General features: G+C 41.9%; 1 protein-coding gene across 2 annotated transcripts; it reads left to right on the plus strand.

Annotated features, from left to right (window-relative positions):
* Positions 1–665: 665 nt before the first annotated feature.
* On the plus strand, positions 666–20,670 carry golgb1 (golgin B1). 2 transcript variants are annotated; one of them, XM_044186265.1, is made up of 20 exons: positions 666–787; positions 2,141–2,216; positions 3,159–3,350; positions 3,466–3,579; positions 3,761–3,928; positions 4,031–4,153; positions 4,961–5,074; positions 5,340–6,021; positions 6,132–6,199; positions 7,345–7,405; positions 8,891–13,970; positions 14,070–14,481; positions 14,609–14,842; positions 14,924–15,760; positions 15,929–16,122; positions 16,232–16,391; positions 16,980–17,080; positions 17,174–17,245; positions 18,364–18,454; positions 18,565–20,670. In XM_044186265.1, exons 2-20 carry the CDS (start codon positions 2,151–2,153, stop codon positions 18,706–18,708), a joined length of 8,913 nt encoding a protein of 2,970 aa, XP_044042200.1. In that variant the 5' UTR covers positions 666–787; positions 2,141–2,150; the 3' UTR covers positions 18,709–20,670. The 2 variants fall into 2 exon arrangements, with proteins under 2 accessions (XP_044042200.1, XP_044042201.1); XM_044186266.1 differs by having other exon boundaries at positions 3,764–3,928.
* The last annotated feature ends 973 nt before the right edge of the window (positions 20,671–21,643 follow it).

Here is a 21,643-nt window from a genome sequence, read left to right on the forward strand (position 1 = left end):
AATAATAAGACAATGTTATAAATAGCTATGTTTTAAGAGCTTAAAAAAGTAAAAAGCTATAATTTTTCTGACTTCAGTAAGGCCTCATTTTCCTTCTTCATCCAGCATTATTTACATTTCATATTTCCAAAAGTTCACTCCTTCAGCTTCAGTTGGAGTCTTTGTTGTTGCCTCAATTTGGCTTCCTGTCTAGACAACACAGTTAGACAAAGTTATAATAAAGTCACTGTGGCTGCATGTCAGAGCTCGGGCAGATCTCTCTGGCACCACCACTTTTACTTTTCCCCCAGTGCAGATGTCTGTAGATGGAGTTAAACACTGACACTGTGTAGCGTGCAAACAGGCTGGTCCACTTCACTGCATCCACCATCCACTGCACACTGCGTCCCACGAAGGCCACAAACACTGTGGCATAGTGAGCCAGCAGCAGCAGGCTCCTCCCCAGCTGCCTGCCATGGTTGATGATCAGGTTGACTCTTTGGTCATGTCCTGCCATCATTGTACTGTCTGTATGCTTCAAGATGTAGAAATTAAATGAAGTGTATTTTTTGGCTTAAGGGCTCATTTTTCGTTATTTAAAAATGTTTATGCAGATACTCCCTAGAAAGGAGTAGACGCCTGGAAATTTGCAGACAGTCCCTTAAGTGTACAGATCCCGGCTGTCCAATCAGAGCAGAGTAAGTTTTGTTTCCGGGAATGTTTGGTGATGTGGCTATGCTCTGACATCCATCCGAGGAAATATATCAAATAAAAAGCAGATACATTTACCTGGGAAGCACTCGCACAGGTGAGTCAAAGGTCCTTTCTTTTCAAAAATACGCCACTTACTGGGCTGCACAACAGAGCTGTCATGCACGAGGGAGAAAAACTCAGCGAAGCAGGTTTTTAAAGAAGCTGTCCTTATTTACGAGTGATCAGCGTTAGCTAGCTAAATAGCCTTAGCTAACTTACTGTATCATGGAAACTACAGTCAGAGGAAACACCGGATGTTTTCACGGAGTGTCCTGTTCACGCCACCGTTTCTTAATCTTCAAATATGTCTACTGATTTTTGAAGACATCGCTTGGAAAGTTTGTCGTCCGTTTTCACGTAAGCTAGGTATAATCTTTGCTGTTCACAAAAAGAGTGACGCAGCCGCAGTGGAGTGTCCAGCAGGTTCGGGGAAAGTCGGCTCGGTCCGGTCCAGCTCGGAGCAAATAGGTTGGGGGGTGTCTGCCAATGTGTTGCTTTGGACGAGAGGGGAAAGTCAGACGTTTTTTGAAAATATGGGTCTGCGTGAGCCCAGTTCGTGCAGTTTTATATATATATATATATATATATATATATATATATATATATATATAAACTGCACATATGGGTCTGCTCACGCAGACCCATATTTTCAAAAAACGTCTGACTATATATATATATATATATATATATATATATATATATATATATATATATATATATATATAAACGGTTTTGCAAATCAGTCTGGTTCTTAAAAAACACCAAATATCCTAAATGCTGTCATATACAGGCATAAACTACAACCGCTTATTATATATTTAATTATTTAATTAAATTTATAGGTAGAGACATATTTTTTCAACATACTGCTTTTCATTCATAGCTTTCAGGCCTATTTTGTTGTGTGTTCTGAAATATAAATTGCAGGGCTGCAACCAACGATTATTTTCATTACCGGTTAATCTGCAGATTATTTTCTTGATTAATTGATTAGTCATTTCGACTATAAAATGTATAAAATTGTGAACAATGGCCATCGCAGTTTCCTAGAGCCCAAGATGATTATATATCAAGTTGCTTTTTTTTTCTAACAAACACTCCCAAACCTAAAGAGATTCTGTTTATTATCACATAAGACAAATAAAAACTGCAAAAGTTTAACTGTAGGCTGCATTTATGGTGCTATAAATAACATTTAAATTTATATTTGCAGCTGAAATTATAATGAGACTAAACACTGATGGAGGACGTTGGAGAAAGTGACAGCAGCAGAAAGGTTTTGAAAAATAGGTGTTACATTTCCACCATTTTATCTATAGAGAACAGAAAAAGGGCTTGCACAGGTGCAGCAAAAAAAAAGATTTATACGTCAGACATTACTAATGTTAGTCTTTTTCCTTCCTCACAGTGCCATCTTTATGTTAAGCCGTCTGGCCACAGTCCTCCAGGAGCTCTCTGGAGAGGAGGGCCCAGATCCCCCACAGGTGAGAGACAACACATACATTATAACAAATTTATAATGTAGAGCATTGTCAACTGTTTAAGTATTTGTAGTTTTTATGTCTGGTCCAATTTCAAAGTCTCCAGAGTATTTTATCCTCTGTTTGGAGCAACCATCGAAAAACACAAGAGGACGATGACAGGAAATGTCTGCTTGTCTCTCATATTTTGAAATAAAGAAATATAAGGCTTCCTATCTGTACAGAAATAGGTCAGACAGCTCTATCTTTCGTTACTTACTTGCATGATATATATCTTGTATTACATTCCTGCATAAGAAATGCAAGTTCACTGACTCAAAATATCATCAACTCTTTTGACTCCACAGTGTCTGCGTATTCAAGAAGACCTTTTTATCTCCTACATTAAAGAGGTGCTCCAGCGATTTAGTTTGTCACTTCCATCAAGTTGGGGCACTCGAATGGTCAAAATTGAAGCAGCAGAGGCCGAGATATCCTGACTTTGAGTCCCTAGTATGAGGCAGCTTAAAAAATGGTATATCCTCCATTTCCCATAATGCAGCTGTGTAGCATCTTTCATTAGACCCTCCCTGACTGTTATAAGAGTACTCCTCCAGTTTAGCAATGCACTCTTGTAACATTTTCGGTCTCACGATGGACAGTTAAAAAACCTGGCGCCTATATTACCCACAATGCAACTCAACAACGGACATTGCGGTTGGAGATTCAGGTGTGTTATGCTAGTAGCGGCTAACATAGCCTCGAGCCACTAGCCTCAAGCAGAGACGCGGAATGGGCTACAGAGATCTTTCACACTCCACGCCCCTCGTTTGTAATGCAGGTTTTCTGTCAAGCTGAAAAATATTTTCTCAGATTTAACAAAGCTCCTCCAGAGCCACAGAAGACATTATATAGCTGTTTTTACAGGTTGACAAATAAACTGACCGTATCTGTTTCCTTGATCAGGGCATGCTGGTGCCTCAGCTCCCTGCCGGCGAGGGCCAGGCTCCAGTGGAGGCTGAGGTACCTGAGGAGGCCATGGAGAGGCTGGCTCACCTGGAACAACTGGTGGTCCAGCTGAAGGAGCTCATCCGAGATAAAGACACTCACCTCATCCAAAAGGACACTGAGCTGGCTAACAAAGATGCACAGCTCAAGGTAAATAGCCTGTGTGTGTGTTTATTTGTTTGCACTCCAAAAGTCAACTCACTATATTCTTTATGTCAACATCTTTTATGACTGAGCACCAATGCTTTTTTTTTTTAATCCACAGAATGAGAAAGAAGAAGCTGAGGCTCGCTTCACCAAACTCAAACTGCAGGCCAAAGCTAAGATGGCTTTACTCAACAAACAGATAACTGATTTGAAAGGACAAGGAGGAGCAACAGTAAGTTTGAATGAGGCAAAAAAGTGTTGTGCTTGTAGGATTATTACAAATCATCTTCTAGTTGCCTTTTACAACAAAGATCTTACGCAGACTAAGATATGCCACTCGATAACCACAAACTAACAATAAAGCTCAAGCACTTTTAGGTTTTATCTGACTTGAACATCTGTTTTGTCTACAGCAGAGTCCAGACAGCTCTTTCACAGGAGCTGGTGCTGCAGTTGAGGAGGAGCTCCATGAACTTAAGAAGAAGCTGAGCGAGGAGGAAGCCAACAGCAGAGAGCTTCAGGAACGACTCCAGACCGCAGAAAAGCTCCTTCAAGAGAAGGAATCTGCCCATGCTGAACAGGTGACATAGCTGCGTCTTTAATTACATGCATGTTAATAAATAATGATTTTAAATTTCACGAGAAAGCTCTTTCTCAAAAATTTGTTGTGTTTTGGTTTTCAGTTGCGGAAACTGCAGGTTGTGGTCTGTGAGAAGGATGTACGTTTCCAGGAACAGATCCAGAAACATGAAGAAGAGCTGCTGAGAGTCACAACACAGTCTCAGAACGACAGCGAGATTCAGCAGGTACAAGATCCAGTAGTTCTTAAAATATCCGACTCTTAATTTGTGGCTTCTTCATTTATAATTGAAACCCTACTCTGAGTATTTGTTTGACTTTTTGTTTGATTGTAGAGCTGAAACTAACAAATACTGTCATTATTGATTCATCTGCTGATTATTACCTTGATTAATTGTTTGGTCTATAAAATAGTGAGAAAATAGTCAGAAAAAATACAGATCATAATTTTTAAGAGCCCAAGTTGAAAAGTTTAAATTTCTTGTTTGTTTGTTGTTGTTTTTTTTGACCAACAGTCAAAATGTCAAATATATTCAGTTTATTATATCATAGAAGACAAAAAACAGAAAATATTCACATTTGAGAAGCTGGAACAACTGAAGTTGATTTAAGATGACTTAAGTGATGAATCAGTTATCAAAATTGTTTCAGATTAATCTTCTCTCTATCAACTAATCAATTAATTGACTGATTGTTTCATCTCTAGTTGTTTGAAACAGTACAGACACATCAAGTAATAAAAAATTGTCCTGTAAAGCAATGTAGTTTTTTTTTTTGTCAGTTTTATCTATATGGTTGTTTCTCAGAGGGCTTTACAATCGGTACAACATACAACACTCTGTCCTTTGACCCTCAATTCGGATAAGAAAAAACTCCACAAAAACCCTTTAACAGGAAAAAAGGGAGAAACCAGGTCCAAAAATAGTCAATGAAAAAATAAAAATAAGCAGAAAAAGAGCAGGTGATGGCCACACTTCAAAGGTTCTGTACGTTCACCACTTAAACAATCATTTGGTCTCTTTTCTTTCTCCTAGGCCCTGCATGCAGCACAGAGGCGTTGTGAGGAGCTTGAGGAGGCCTTAAACTCTCGGTCCCAAGTGCTGGAAATGCTGCAGCAGGAAGTGAGCAGTGCTGATCAGCAAAAACAGGTACAGATCCTGTTGTACTGGATGCCATTTGTGCAGCTGTAGTATGTTGTAGTATGTTGGTTTAGAGACTGTTTGACATATTGGCAGATATTTACAATGCTTCAGTTGCAATGAATACTGCTCCTGCTTGATGAAAAGAAAGCTGTTTAAACAAACACACCCTACATCTAGATGCCATGTCATTAAAATGCATTGTTTGGCTGAGCCACACAACACACACCTACTTATATCCTCCTCCTCTCTGCCTCATTCTCTTTCTGCTCAGATCTTGACTGCTCAGTTCCGGCAGATGGAGCAGGAGCTGGCCGAAACCGTCAAGCAGAGGGAGGAGGAGAGGCAGCAGTGGGCCGGACAGGCCAGCAGGGCCGATGCAGAACTCGCAGCCCTCCGAACCAGTCTGGAGGCCTTGGAAATAAAGAGCTCGGAGGTGGCGAGGCAAGAGAGCGAGCTGGTCTCCCTGAGAGAGGCAGAGCATGTTAGTCAGGAGGCTCTGGAGAAAGAGAAGATGGAAGTTATCAGATTGGAAAGAGAACTGGCTCTGATGAAAGAGGCTGAGCTTGCAGCCATCCAAGCGAGCCATGATGCCTCAGAGAGAGACAGGGCGAAAATAGTTTGGCTTGAAAGTGAACTTGCATCTATGAGAGAGGCAGTCGATCATGCCAGCCAGGACGCCTCAGAGAGGGAGAAGTCAGAAGTTGATAAACTAGAGCGAGAACATGAAGATGCCCAGAAGAAGGGTGAGATCCTGGCTGAAATTTGGAGACATCTACGTTCTCTGGCTCTCGAAGATGTGCAAGCAGCAGAAGAAATCCCCTTCCCTGCTGATCCTTCCCTGTTCCTGGACACTGTGCAGTCTATTGAGACACAACTGACGAGGTTGAAAGATGAATGCAGTGAGAGTGAGGAACATTGTGCTGAGCTCACCCACACCATGGAAACCCTTCAGGGTAAGAAAATGTATCTGGTTGTATCTGTTTATGGAATTCATTGTGTTAATGTCAAACCTCTAGCGTTTTGTCAAAGTACTAATGTTTTAATATGAATCTCTGACTTTCAGAACAACTAGACAGAAAACAGGAGGAAACCACTGCCAAGATACAACAGCTGGAACAGCAAATTGTAAAGGTCAGTGCTAAGAAGCCATTTACACCTGGTATTAATATATGATCTGTATCTGGATACATTATCTAGCACCTGATCCACATTTGCATTTACACCTGGTATTAAAATGCGTTCTCGTAATCTCGATTCTGCCTGCGATGTGATTGGATCTCAATATGTAAATAAGTTAGGCAGCGCTCGTGGACTTCATTGGTGCACCCCAGGTCAAGGGAAGCAATGCCATGGACTGCCGTCCTTTATTTTTAAAACACTTTTTGTCAGGGAAGACTTCCAGCTACTACTTGTAGTTTTTGCTGGGCAGCTTAAGCTAGGAGGAAGAGGAGGATTGATGTGACCTTTAAAGTTGCTGGGCAGGGTTTTTTTTCTTATGAATGTGGTCATGCTGTATGGATTTTATTCACACCTGACTGAGATTCGATCACATTCCAATCACAGTGCGTCCTGCATGCATTTACACATTGCATTAACATACACTTTTCCTTATTCAGATGTGAGGTGTAAGTAAACTAAAGAAATCTCAAATATGCTCTGTGATACTCTGTAAGCTTTATCATCTCTGCAAAGCTTTAACTTCAAAGTTTCTCAGTGCCTTTTGTAATGAGTTTGTGTAATGCTGTGTCTATGATGAAAAAAGATGTTGAAGTGGAAGATGTGAGACTGCAAGCTTAGTATAAGATGAGGTATAAGAAGTTAAAGTAGTTCTATCTACAAAGTCAGACAACCGTGTCATGAGTACTTTCCCCCTTAAAATAGTTTAAAAAGTCAACTTTTATTTTGAGAGCAGAGCAGTATGACTGGTCTAATCCTCTACACCTGCTTCAGGGACATAACTGGTGTCTGGCCGGGTGATGTAAGTCAGTCTCAGACAGGACAGAAGCAGGGTCATAGACAGACAATACAACTCCGTGTGAGGAAGTGCGTCTAATCCCTTCTGCACTGATCCACTGTTATGAGTGACCTACCTGACCTTCACCTCACGCTACAGCCATATATGCTGCTGATATAGATTTAAATTGTAAGAGCAATCATAGAGGCCATATAGAGCTTTTAAAAGCTCCTTATGCAGGAAATTTTCTCTAGATAAATGATTAATCATAAGATAAGTTTCAACCCTGCCAGTTCTCATTTTTTGTTTCTCTCTGTTTCAGATGTCTGAAAGAGATGATGTGATTGAACCATCTGCACAGGATTCATCTGAAGCTAAAAAAGGTACAAAAACTGGATTTGTTGGTGATCTTTCCCAAAATAAAATTCTTTATATGGAAACAGAATCGAGCATAATGGTCAAGATCAGTATGCTCACACATACAGTAAAAGGAATTTTGCTCTGCTTGCCAGAGGCATTTGTTTACCTTTTTAATGGTGCCAAAACAAATGTACAGACAAACAAATATAGAGCTCTTATGTACGAGGCTACTATGAGTAGAAATGGGGACGTGGAGTGTGAGGCAGTGAAATAAGTACATTTACTTGAGGTATTTACATTTTATGCTATATTGTACTTTTTGCTCCACTACATTTATTTTACAGCTATAGTTACTAGTTACTTTGTAGATTTACTTTGTAAATAATTAATCAACAGAAAATTAATCAGCAACTATTCTGGATAATCGATTCATCGTTTAAGTAATTTTTTCTAGCAAAAATGCCAAACACTTACTGGTTCCAGTTTCTCAATTGTGAGAATATTCTGATTTATTTCTGTTTTTATATCATTATAAATGAATAATCTTTGTTTTTGGACTGTTGGTCAAAACAAGACATTCGTCAATTAATCAGTTTTGAAAATAATCTTTAGTTGCAGCCTTATGATGCATTTTTATAGATTAAGCTACACGGCAGATTAAAGTAGTTAAAATTAGCCCCACCTTTACCAGCTGCAACTTGTGACAAGTGATCGTTACACAGTGATGGATCAATAAATATAATCCAGTTATATGAGATATGAGATATATATATATATATATATTAATTACTAGTCAATTCAATTCAGTTTTATTTATACAGCCCAGTATCGTAAATCACCAATTTGCCTCAGGGGGCTTTACAATCTGTACAGCATACGACACCCTCTATCCTTAGACCCTCTATTCGGATATGAAAAAAGTCCCCAAAAACCTCTTTAATGGAGAAAATGTCATTAAATTCAGAGATACAAATAATTGTGGACCCATTTAATGCTACCCATTTAAAATTAAATTGTTATTATAATTATTTATTAATGTAATTAAAGTAAAATGAGTATGTGTCTTTTATTTTAATTGTAACATTTATTTTTACCTTAATCTCCTAAAAATCATTCTGAGCCATTCAATCAGCATAAGAGGAAAAGTTCACAAAGTCATACTTCAGGACACAATAGAATAGAGTCTTGATTATCCTGTCTTTGGCTCTTTTAATGTACCATGTGTTAATGTGCTGAAGTCTTAGATTAGACTGTCCAAGATAATAAAAATAGTTAGTTTCAGGGATTGATTTTGCCTAGTTAAGTATTAATTTTCTAAATGACAAGCCAATCATATGAACTTTGAACAGCAATGTATCCGAGTAGCACACACCCCCTATTGATGTTTGTTCTTAAACGGGATACTTTCACTTTCAGATTCAGAGTTGTTACTGCTTATGTAAAGTAAATGGTAAAACTATATGTATTTCCTATTGACATAAAAAATGTTTATCTAATTACTTCCACAGCACGCATACTGGAACTGGAGCAGCAGCTTCTACAAAAAGACAATGAGCTGGTTGCCTTGCAGGAGTCCCTCAGACTGGTTAAAGATCCCCGCTCCAGTGGGGTTGCATCATGTGAAAACTACGATCAGACTCCACATCAGGTTCAAGATGCCAGTACGGCCCCCCATGACAGTTCTGCAGCCCTTCCTGACGTCATAGAGGATACACAAGAAGAGGAGACCACCTTAGTTGCTGAGGACACCTCAGTCCTCTTAATTTCTGGTGATAATGAGAGTAGCCCAGAGCTTATTGGACATCAGTCTGAATCCCCAGAAGAATCCAAAGGGACCTCGTCAGATGAGATGGTCGCCAGTAGTGATTCAGAGGTGGCCCACAGCAGCTGGACCCTCCTGGAAGCTGTGAATCAAGATGGAGGCCAGGAGTGGCCGTCCATCCTGCAGGACTTTGGCCAGCTGCAGCTGCAGTCATGGGAAGCGACGAGCATGGAGCAGGAAACCTCCACAGTTCAAGTTGAGTCGTCCTCTGTCATCATCCGAGAGACAGTACAAGTTCATCTAACTCAGAGTTCTTCCACCACAGATGGTAACATGCCCTCTGGCCAGGTCTTTGCTCAGGCCTTAGCTGAAGAACTTCAGAAGAGGTACAGTGAGCTTTTGGCTGAGCTTCAGAGACTCAGGGAGGCAGCTGCAGAGTCACAGGAGAAAATCAAGAGCCTGGAAGAAGACACACAGTCCCTTACTGCTGCCAAAGAAGAGGCAGAGTCCCAGTCCAATAGTTTTGCAGAGCAACTTAGGTCAGCCAGAGAGGAGTTGGAGCAGCAAAGCAGCTCTGAGGTGGAGAAACACAGTGTTGAAATGCAGCTTCTAGAAGAACAGATAGACATTTTAAGCACTGAATGTAAAACCAAGGAAGAGAAGATCCAGGCCCTTCAGACCGATCTGGAAATGGCCCGCCAAGCTTTCTCTGAGCAGGAGGGGCAGGCCAGGATGCTGAGTGCTCAGCTGGAGGACAAAGAGCTCCTCTCCTCTGAGCTTGAAAGGAGGCTTCAGGATATGGAAAACAGCATGTTGGAATACTCTCAGACATCAGAGCTCAACAATGAAACTTTGTCAAAGAAGGACTCTGAGATCAGTGAGCTACAGCTCTGTCTCAGCCAAAAAGAGCAAGAGATGATGGAGCTCAATGACAGTATGTCTGCTAAACTCCTCCAAGCAAAAGAAGAGAAGTTCCAGATAGACGGTGAAGTCAATAAACTGAAGGAGCAGATAGTGGAACTTGAGAAAGTCAGAGATGAGACACAGAAAGTAAGTTATGAAGACTCAGCCGCTCACGTAGATGATGAACTTGCTAGTTTGCGAAAGGAGAAAGGAGTGCTGGAAACGCAACTGACAAACGCAAAGAAGAAGTTGCAGGCTGCACTTGTGCAACGCAAAGAGCTTATGAAGAAGGTTGCTGATTTTGAGGTAGAAGCAAAGAAATGGAAGGAGCGAGATGAAAAAGCAAAGGGAGAAACTCCTGCAAACATTCCAGAGGTAGAACAATCTAGAGGACATGAGATTCAGGAAATGGAGGCTAAACTTGTCGAATTCGAGTTAGCTTTAAGATCCAAAGAAGAAGCAGTTGAGATTCTTGAGCAGAAAATTAGCCAGCAGGATCAAGTTCTCACTGAGACGCTTGCTCTGAATAAAAAGCTAATTGAAGAAGCTGAGAACTCTCAGCAGGCATCGGACATTTCTGAAACAACTGTGTTCCAATCCCAAATGGCCTCTCTTGAAGCAGAGTGTGAAAATCTTCAGAAGAAAGTTCAAGAGGCCCAAGAATCTCGCAAGGAAACCATCCGCAAGGCAAAAGAGAAAGATAGGCACCACCGTGAACAGCTGAAGCAGCAGAAAGAAGAATATAGCGAGCTTATGGAACGTTTTGAGGGGCAGAGCAACGAGCGAGAAGTTCTTCTGACTAAACTGAGAGAATTAGAAGTAAAAGTGAGCACTAAAAGAGAAGATCTACCTCCCCAAGGGATCAAGCCACTGGCTGAAAATTTGGAAAAGCAAGCAGCAGGTGATTGGGTCCAGGAGGATTGGGTGGATTTTGCAACATCTGAGACTGATTCATCACAACCACAATCCAGCTATCCAGTTCAGCATCCCACAGAGCAGTCTGACATCTTTTCTGCACAAATAGAGGAACCTCTAAAAACTCTCAAAGGAGAGATCCAGGCTGTGCGGGTGGCTAACACAGAGCTAGAGAAGCAGCTGCAGGAAACCCAGGCCAGTTTGTCACTGAAGGATGCTGAATTATTAGAATTGGGAAAAGAGCTACAAGCACTAAGAGAAAAAGAGAGGCAGATTGATGCACTCTCAGAGGAAATTAATGATCTTAGAGAAAAGCATCACCAAGCTCAGTCTTGTGCTGAAACCCTGAAAGCAGAGATGGAAGCTGCAGCCAAAGCAGTATCTGCAGATTCTACACCCTCCATTGCAACTCTTCAGGCTGAGGTTGAGGACTTCAAGCAGTTTCTGGACAATAAGAACCATGAAATAATGGAGCTAAGTCAGCAGCTTAGTGAGCAGAACTCTCTCATACGCTCAATGCAGGACGCAGTGTCTAAGAAGGATCAGCTAATATCTTCTTTACAGGAAGAACTGAAGGCTGAGCAAGAAAAAACCCAAAGGTTAGAGATTGAGGTTCCACAGAAGCAAGAGGAAGAAAAAGACAGTGAGGCAAAGATCCAGCAGCTTCAAAGGAAGCTTCAAGCTGCTCTAATCTCTCGCAAAGAGGCCTTAAAAGAAAACAAAACCAAGAAGGAACAACTAGCTTCAACTGAGAAGCTCATAGCAGAACTGCAGCAGAAAATGGAGTCAGCAGAAGATGAGCTGGAGAAGCTAAGAGCAGAAAGAGTTAGACTGATTGATGAAGTCGACCGGACGTTACTGGAAAACCAAAGCCTAGGATCATCCTGTGAGAGCCTCAAACTGGCCATGGAGGGCATACTGAATGAGAAAGATGACTGTAAGAGAGAAGTGGAGTTGGCAAAAGAAGAGGCTGCCAGAACATGCAGAGAATGGGAGGAAAAGGTTCAAGGCATGAAGGACGAGTACGAGACTCTGCTCAAGTCATATGAAAATGTGAGCGACGAGGCAGAGCGAGTGAGACGAGTCCTGGAAGCTGCCAGGCAGGAGAGACAGGAGCTCGCAGCCAAGGTGAGGACGCATGAGGCTGCGAGGCAGGAAGCTGAAAGACAGGCAGGGGAGGCACAGAAAGAGGTGGATACAGTGAAAGACAAAATGAGAAAGTTTGCCAAAACAAAGCAGCAGAAAATACTGGAGTTAGAGGAGGAGAATGAGAGACTCAGAGAGATGCATGAAAAGACTGGAATAAAAGAGGACAAGGCTCTCAAAGCTGAGGCTGAAAGACTTCAAGATGAGCTGGGCGCTTTGAAAGCTGAGTTAGATGCTACAGTGGCAGAAAGAGACTCTTTCGGGCAGCAGATTGAAGAGTTGAGGGAACAACTTGCCCAAACAGGAGACCAAGAGAACAATGTAATTCAGGCTACTCTGCTTAGCTCTGCAGCTGTTGTAGAAGAGGTTGTCACTGCCCAGCAATCAGACATCATCATGACCAGAGCACAGCCTGTTGAGAGTCAGTATGAAGACAAAGAAAAACCCTTAACCTCACAGGAAACACCAGCTGACCAAATAACTGCAGTGCATGCACCAGAAACACATTTACAACCTACTGATGAAAAAGAAAAAGGCGAAATGACTGAAAGTGTTCAAGTTTTATTAGAGGATAAAATGAGGGAAATGGAGGCAGCTGTTAATGCAGAGAGGGAACTGTGGCAGGAACAGGAGGCTGAACTCAAAGCTCAGTTGGCCTCTCTGGAACAAGATCTTCAGGAGGGTAAAGAGAAGGAGAGTCGCATGGCCTCTCTAGAGAAGTGCCTCCAAGAGAGCAAAAACAGAGAAAAGAGCCTGATTGAAGAGAGTTCAAAGAGGGAAGCCCAGTTCAAAGAGCTTCTCAGAAGCCTTGAAACTGAGAAAGATAACCTGGAGGAGCGTCTGATGAACCAGTTGGCTCAGCTCAACGGGAGCATCGCTGGCTACCAGCAAGAGGCAGCAGACAAACGCGAGCACCTCGCTGAACTGCAGCGGGAGGTGGAGAGGTTGGAGAGGGAGCGAGCCGAACTCGAAGCCGAGGCTCAGAGTGAGAGTGACCGGGCCGCCAGGCTGGAAGAGGACATGAGGCAAGCCCAGAGGGAACGAGCTGAAGCTGAAGCAGAGTCTGGTAAGCAGAGGGAGCTAGAGCAACAGCTGAGGTCTGCTCAGAGGGTCAAAGAAGGCAGTCAGAGCAGAGTGCGTCAGCTGGAAGAACTGCTGAGGGAGAAGCAGTTGGAGGTCCGTCAGCTTCAGAAGGACTGCATCCGGTACCAGGAGAGGATCAGTGAACTGGGTAGAGAAGCTAAGGCGCTGCAGCTAGGCCATGATGAGCTCCACAACAAACTAGAACAATCCCAACTGGAAACTTCCAAAACTGTAGAAGACCTGAAAAGGACTGAAGCAGAGTTGGCTAGTTGCAAATCCCAGCTGGATGAGGCCCTGAAGCAGGCAAGCGAGGCTTTAGCTGAGAAAACAGCCCTTGAAGAAAATGCCAAACAGAAAGAGGCCTTGATGAAAGCTGAGGCAGAGCAAACCCTTGACTCTGTGAGATTCAGACTGGGAGCCGAACTGAAGGAGATGGAGCTGAGACTGGAGGATGCGTACAGCGAAAGGGAAAAGGAAGAGGAAGCCACTCTGGAGGCCAGAGAGATTGCAGAAGGAGCTGAGAGACAGGCCCAGGAGTTGCAAGCCCGTCTGGACGAGTCTCTGGCCAGGTTAGCTGCCTTCTCACGCTGTATGTCCTCACTGCAAGACGACCGGGACAGAGTTTTGGACGAGACCCGACAATGGGAGACTCGCTTTAATGATGCTCTGCAGGGTAAGGAGGCTGAAGTTCGGGAGGCTGAAACACGGGCCAAGGAACTTGCAGAACAACTTCAGCGAGAATCTGCCTTGAAAGAGGAACTTCAGCTTTCAGTGGACAGGTAAAACCATTCTCTCTGTATTTATCTTATTTCCTTGTTTCCTTGGATTGACTATTTTCTGCCTTTTAGCTCAAACCTCAAAAAATGTTTTCCTTTCAGACTAGAGAAAGCAAACAAAGATTTGCAGCTTAGACTGGAAGAGGAGGAAAAGAAAGTCACAGAGAGCCAGGCTGCCATAGAGGAGGAGATGAGTAAGCTTCAGCAAACTACAACTGAGCTGCAGGCTGCACAGAATGAAGCCCAAGCCCTGAAAAATGAAGTGGAGAGTCTACATCAGAGGGCCAGAGCTCTGGAGGAGGCTGTAGGTCGGCTGCAGGGTGAAGTCGACCAGGCCAGGACTGAGCTGAGGGAGAGGGAGGCAGAAGAGAGGCGGCTGTGTTTGAATGTGGAGCAACTAGAAACAGACCTGCGGTCCTCTAAGACCTTGACAGAGAGTCTTCAGACTGAGTTAAATGAGAAGGAAAGGAGAGAAGTGGAAATGCTGGGGGAGAAGGAGCAAGCTGTTGCTGAGGTATCAACATCTTTTCATCTACAGTACATACTATATATTGTTCATCGATGTTTCCTGAGAAATCAATTGGCAGACATTACATATTCTTAACAAATATCTCACCATTCATGTGTGTTTTATTTCCCAGGCTGCAGAGGAGGCTAGAAAGGAGGCTGACAGCAGGGCACATGAAGCTGAAGAGGAGCTGGAGCAGAGAAGAGTGGAAGTGCGGGATTTGGAAGAAAAACTGCGAAAGGCAGAGGAAGAGAGCAACAACAGAAAAGCCAGACTGGACTCTTTCATGAAGGCCATGGGCTCCTTGCAGGATGACAGAGACAGAGTCCTCAACATGTACAAACAGCTGGAGGAGAAACACCTGCAGGTAGCACTCTAAAAACCTAAAGCTTATAATATGTGTAGAGCTTGTTTTAGTAGCCAATATAATATTTGTATTGTGTCCTAGGTGATGATGGAGAAGGACGGTCTGATCCAAGAGGCAGCAGGGGAGAACAACAGCCTGAAGGAAGAGCTGCGCTCCCTGCTGGTCCAGAGAGACGACCTGTATGCTGAAAAGGCCAAGCTGTCTGCTCATCTTCACGGTTACCGTGATGAACTTAACCAAGTCCTGAGCATGAAGGACTCTCAACACAAACAGCTTCTGACAGCTCAGCGAGAGCAGATTGCCTCTCTGGAAAGGGCACGTGAGGAATTGGAAAGTCAGTTAAAGAGTGTCAGCAGAGCCAGAGAGACAGAAGTTGAAGCAGGCAGAGTGGAAAGAGAAACTCTTAGCCAGGCTGTTGGCCTCACGACGGCATCACAGGTGAGAGATGCTCCCGGTGCAGAGGTTGAGAAGCTGAGGGAGCAGCTGCAAGCAGCGAGAGAACAAGTGGAGGCTTTGGAGGAGAGCCTACTGAAGGAGAGACAAGAGCAGGAGAGCAAGAGCAAAGAGCTAGCTGTGCTGCAATGGGAGGGAGGTGTGATGCGGACAGAGTCGGAGAGTGCTCAGGAGAGGGTGGCAGAGCTGGCCCGAGACTTGCTGGCTGTCGAACAGAAACTGCTAGAGGAGAAAGAGGTGACGACTCAGCTGAGAGCAGAGAACCAGTCATTCTCAAAAGCCATGGCCTCTCTCCAGGACAGCAGGGACCAGGCAGTAAACAAGGCCCAGGAAGTTAGCCTGAAGCTGGAAGAGATGAGAAAGGGAGGTGGCCATGCAGCACACAGCAGCCCCGGAGGCTCCACTGGAGAAGTGTGGGGGCTGAAGAACGCACTACAAGCCCTGCAGAATGACAGAGAGAGACTGGTGAGTAACGTGACAATAAATGTAAATATTTTAGTCATAAATGCAGATATAACAACTCTCTGGCAAAACAATATCAATAATGATGTGATCAGTTGGGTTATTTTGTGGATTTTCATTGATATTGAGTATTTCAACATATTTTTTGTCCTTCCTTCTCTTTGTGCACAGCTGGAGCAGCTTCAAACACAGACGTCTGAGCTCAATAAGCAGAAGTCAGAGCTGGCTCGACTGGGAGCAGGGGAGCTGATTAAAGTCAGCCAGGAGCTGTTTGAAGCGAAAAAGCAGAATGAAGACATGCTGGGTGTCATAATGCAGCTAGAGAATGTGGTGGAAATGGGCAAGCAGGAAATAGAAACTCTCAGGTGAGGTACAGAGCCAGAGTTTTGTCATCGCAGTCACTGTTTTAACAGAGCAAAATGGCACAAATATTTATTTTATTGTGTGTGAATTTGTGTGTCTTGTGTTTCTTAGACTGGAGCGTATTGACTGGATGGCTCAAGCAGAGCAGCTGAAGCAGCAGACCCTCGCCACACTCTCTGAGAGGGACCAACAACTGCGGCAACTCACCACCATGCTGGAGGAAGCCCACACTCATAAGCCCAAACTTCAGCAGGAACACTATCAGAGAGAGGTAGGGGTCTAAACATTTGCTTGTACTTCTGACTGTAAAGGAAAAGAATATATTCTGTGGTAGTGCTAAAATCCCATGCTTTAAGTCAGTGGTTTCCAACCTTTTTGGCTTGTTACTCCTTAAAATGAATCCAAATCTACTTCTGAGCCCTTGTCACAGGTTATGGACGTGAATTGTAACCAAGGAGGGATTTTTCTTCCTAAGATTGTCTCATTTGAAGAATTTTTAGAGGCAAGAAGAAACAAAGCAAAGCAAAAAACTGAGAAAAGTATGAAGTATGAGTTAATTTTGTGTAACAGATTGTTTGCCTTTCCTTCTTATCCCTTTAATCTTAGGACCCCTGACACAAATACCCCTAGTTTGTCTGTTTGTGTCATTCTTCTTCTTTTAGTTCCACATCTCATACCACATTAAGAATAAATGATTGGACCCGAAGTGGTATTAAAAATATTTTACTTTGATCCAAAGCTGTCCAGAAGCTTTATTGACTTGCAGAAGGCTCAATATGAACTATAAAATCAGCAAGATGTTGGTATAAGGATGCTGCATATAATGTGAATTCTCTACAATGTCATTATCTTCTCACAGGGCACAGAGGAAGTGGACAGTGCTCCTGGAGCCCCACAGGAGCGGAGTAGCCTGCTAGACAGCCACGCCTACATAGCTGAGGTCAAAGAGCTACAGAGGAGGTATAGTATGGGTTAAACCTTACCAGAAACAGTTTTGAAAGTGGTGTGAAAAAACACACAGATACTAATAGATTTTGAACTGTTTTACATCAGGCTGGATGAAGAGATGCAGCAGAGGGTGGCTGCTGAGGAGCAGCTAATGGCCACACAGGATCGACTCAAACGGTATGAAATGTAATACAAGACAAAAGAGATTATTATTCCCACGCAGAGAAATTAAAGCTGCTACAAGCAATATTTTTATATAAACAATGAATTAAATGTGTGTTATGTGAAAATGGCTTGCAGTGACAAACCCACAGAGAGATCACCTGAGCTTTTTAGCATCTTTCAGCTCATTGTTTTTGTTTTTCTAGCCTTTTTTTGGTTCAGTTTAATCACTCTTGTAAAAGCCGTTTTCAGGCATCTGATGAAAACGCTCTGATGAACACACTGTACACACTGCACCAAACTACAGACACACAAAGTTAGCGACTAGCTGGTGAACATAGTAGGAGCATTTAGCAGCGATTGTTGCTCCGTAACTGCTGGATGTGTACAGTAAATAAGCAGCTGTTTGCTAACAAGCTCGCCATATCAATTTAAAAGGTGATGCCATGTCAGTGTTTTGTTTACAGCTTGTAACCTAATAAAACTAGAATACTAAACATTATTAGTATCAAGCATATACTGTGCAACAAGAAGGATAAAAAATAAAAATAGAGGTACTATAATGCCATAAATCGACCAGGGCAGCAACTAACAATTATGTTCGTTATCGATTTAATCTGTCAATTATTTTCCCGATTAATTGTTTGGCCTATAAAATGTCAGAAAATAGCAAAAACATTATGTCACAATTGTCCCGAAACCAAGGTGACATGTTCAAATGGCTTGTTTTGTCTAACAAACAGCCCAAAATCCAAAGATATGCAGGTAATTATAATAGAAGACAGCAAGAAAAGCAGAAAATATTCACACTTAAGAAGCTGCTACCATAGTATTTGGGCAATTGTTTTTAAAAAATGGCTTAAATGATTAATCAGTTAGCAAAATAGTTGCCAATTAATTGTTTCAGCTCTAAAATATACACCATACATGACAAGACTACAAGAGATGACATTAGGCCCCAGTATGTTTATATTCCATGTTGTATTATGTTAAGGGTATAGAGTGTATATAAGGAATTGATTATTAGATTGTCCTTGACTAAATGTTTTTCTGCATCTGAATAACTCATCTAGTCCCTTTTTTTAGCTCTGATAAATATGACAGCTAACATCTGTTTTTATTATTATTATTAGTCACAGCCAGGCTAAATGGCACTCTGCACAAGAAGAGGATCACTCAGAGACTGCTGTTTTCATCGAGCCGCAGGAAGGAGATGTCACTCGAGTAAGGCTCCACTAATGTCCTCTACCACCTCATTTGTCATCTTAATAACCGTAATAATGAAGACTTATGAGCTGAATGTTTCCTGTAACCTTGTCTCCCTTCTCTTGCAGACTCGGAGAGGGAGAGGTGGCCCGGGTTTGGTGCGGATGCTCCGAGTGGCCTTCTGCTCCCGCCAGCGTACCCCTCTGCTGTTCAGCCTCTATCTGCTCACTGTGCACGTCCTGCTGCTGCTGTGTCTGGGCGGATACCTCTGAAACCAGCACCCTTTAACTAAACCTGACAGATGAGAGGTAGAGATAGAGAGCGGAGGGGAGATGTGACACAGACCTAACCCAAGCCATCAATATGTTTTATATTGTTACATGTAATAAATTATAGAAGGGTGTGAAGGATGTACTACACACAAACATTGCACTTTACAGGACTTAATCTTTTAGCCAAAGTATGTAGATTTATATAGGAAGCGGTTACTGATTTTAACTATGTTGCTCCTGTATGACTTTGAGGGTGTATGGTAAGTGTTTCAGAACCCAAGCAGAGAGGACAAAAAGGGGCAAGGTTTGATTATTCTTTCTAAAAAATCTATAAGTAGATTTACAATCAAGTATTTTGGCAGATGGTGTTCTCCAGGTGCCTTTAGATTTGGATATAAAAGGGTCATTTTATGTTAGAGTAAAAGTTCGACATTTTGGGGGGACTACGCTGGTTTAGATGAGATTGATATCACTCTTATCTGTCAGTTAAATATAAGACCACAGCCAGCAGACGGTTAGCTTAGCATCAACACTGGGAAATAGGGGGAAACACCTAGCCTGGTTCTGTAAAAAGGTAACAAAATCCACCGAAACGCAACTACTAAGCTCATTACTGAACACGTTACATCTCGTTTGTTTAATTCATACAGAAACCAAAGGAAAAAACGACAAGTAGCCTTTAGACGGGGTTTATGTGCCGGCACTATATTGGCTCTGAGCAGTTGCCAGGCAACCAGCGGAAACTCTAGGAAGTTACTTGTTGCGGCCAAAAATTGTTTTTTACACTTTGGTTTTTTTTTTAAATTGAAACAAACGAGATATAATGTGTTAATTTGTGTGTTTTAGATGTGCTGGTAGGTGGTAGCTGTTAACGCTGGACAGAGCCAGGCTAGTTTCCCTGTTTTCCCTGTCTTTGTGGTAAGCTAACAGTTAAGCTAACTGACTAGGTTACTTTACCCGTTTCCATGGTTTTCAGTCTTTGCGCTAAGCTAACCGGCTGTTTGCTTCTATTTAACTGACAGATATGAGAGTGATATCAATCATTTCATCTAACCCTCGCCAGAAAGCGAACAAGCGTATTTCCCAAATTGTCGAAATATTCTTTTAGGATGGCTTGAGGTTCAGGACGTGCTCTTATAGTCCAGTCTCTTCCTCTTCTACTCATTTCATGCACAAAAAACGGAGCATAGTGCAATTTCTGTTCTTACACATTCCTATTGTGTGTTTTCCTTTCCTTTTTATTTTCCTCTTAAAAATCACATTTTTAAAAGTGAGCATTATATTGATATTTGTACGTAATGTACATGTATTATGTATGTCAGCTGGATGTGGGTTTTTCCTCTTATATCCAGTAAGATTCCCCTTCCATGCTTCTGTTGCGCACACCTAGATTTTACAGTTTGCTCTGTAGTTTTTATGGCAAATGATGTTGCCATTCAGGTGCAATGTTTTACCACAGTGTGGATTCATTCCAGAGGAGAAAGACTGCTGTGTTTTCTAAGGATATCCATCCCATAATAGACTACTCTGATGTTTATTGTCCAACAGCTGAAACAATTGTCCACTACCTACATGTATATTGACATCATCCTCTTGATTCTTGTCTATTTGATTGCTCACTTTTGGTAAAATGGTGGTACTCATCTTCTTTTCACATTCATGTTCTTCTTCACATCTTACACACTGAAATATACTTTAATTATACTTTATACTGTAAATAACTGTTTAAAAAGGGCTGTATAGAAAAATAAAATGTAATAAAAGTGTTGGTGGTTTAGATCAGGGACCGATCTTGTCAGGCATTAATTATTTGCTCATTTGTGTGTCTGAAAACCCCCAGACATTAGGACTTTTGTTTACTCTTTAGTTGGGCTCAGTTCATTGTAATGTTGATTCAGCAAATGAAAACACATTATTTCCTTTTATTTGTGAAGTAATTAACAATAAATGGGTTATCATTAATCAGTGATTTTGTCTTGTTTCAGCAAATATTTATGAATGGAAAGCCTGTTGATCTGGCCATGTACTCAGTCATGCTTGTTATGGTGAGAGCTTTTGAAGTTATGTCATACTGTGACATTGTGAAATGCACACAATTAAATGTTGGTCTTAAAAACACAACAATTAAATGCTGGTCTTAAAAACACAAGAATCCTTCTCTATGCGGGATATAAACACTGTTTTTGCTGACACACACTAAGTCACTATCACATTCAAAGCTTTGAATAAAAGCTTTATTTTCCTGTGGAAGTAAAGTCTGGGTGGAAGCTGTTTCCCTGAAGTCTTGGTCTAGATTCTCATTATACTCTCCGTATACATTTTAAATATCCACGCAAAGACTTATGTAGTTTGTGTTACACAAGGAAAAAAAGTTTTTGCAAAAGTGCTTATAGCACAGAATAAAGACTAAACATCCAAGTTGTGTCTGTCAGTGAATGGAAGTTAAAATAGTACAGATGTAGTTTAATAAATCAACTAATTGGAGTTAGTGGGTACGAAAAGTAGGTTCAGCTGGAGAAACAGTATCTTGCATCTTTTTCTTTGCAGGATGTGAACTTCCCCATAGTGAGATTTAATGTATGTCATGCAAATAATGTGCCTGAATCTAATTTTCATTTCATCAATATTTGTATTTATTTGTTATATGTGCAGGAAAGCCACATTTAAAATGCTTTCATTACAAAACAACAAAAAACAAATTCTTTGACTGTCATTTTATTGTTTAATCACTATGGTCCTTAAGTATCAGTGCTCACAAATCGTTTTTCATATCACCATAGGCATAAGCTGTGTGAGTCTGCCCCCAAGTGTTGTAACTACACTACAACTGGCAACCGGCTGTAGCCTACTCTGCATTCAAGTTGTGCTAATTTTTTTAAAAGTAAGAAACTGTAACTACAAGTGATAGCCCATAATTGTCAAGGCACGTCATTAA

The sequence above is a fragment of the Siniperca chuatsi genome, linkage group LG23, assembly GCF_020085105.1.
Source record: "Siniperca chuatsi isolate FFG_IHB_CAS linkage group LG23, ASM2008510v1, whole genome shotgun sequence".
NCBI classification, from domain to species: Eukaryota; Metazoa; Chordata; class Actinopteri; order Centrarchiformes; family Sinipercidae; genus Siniperca; species Siniperca chuatsi.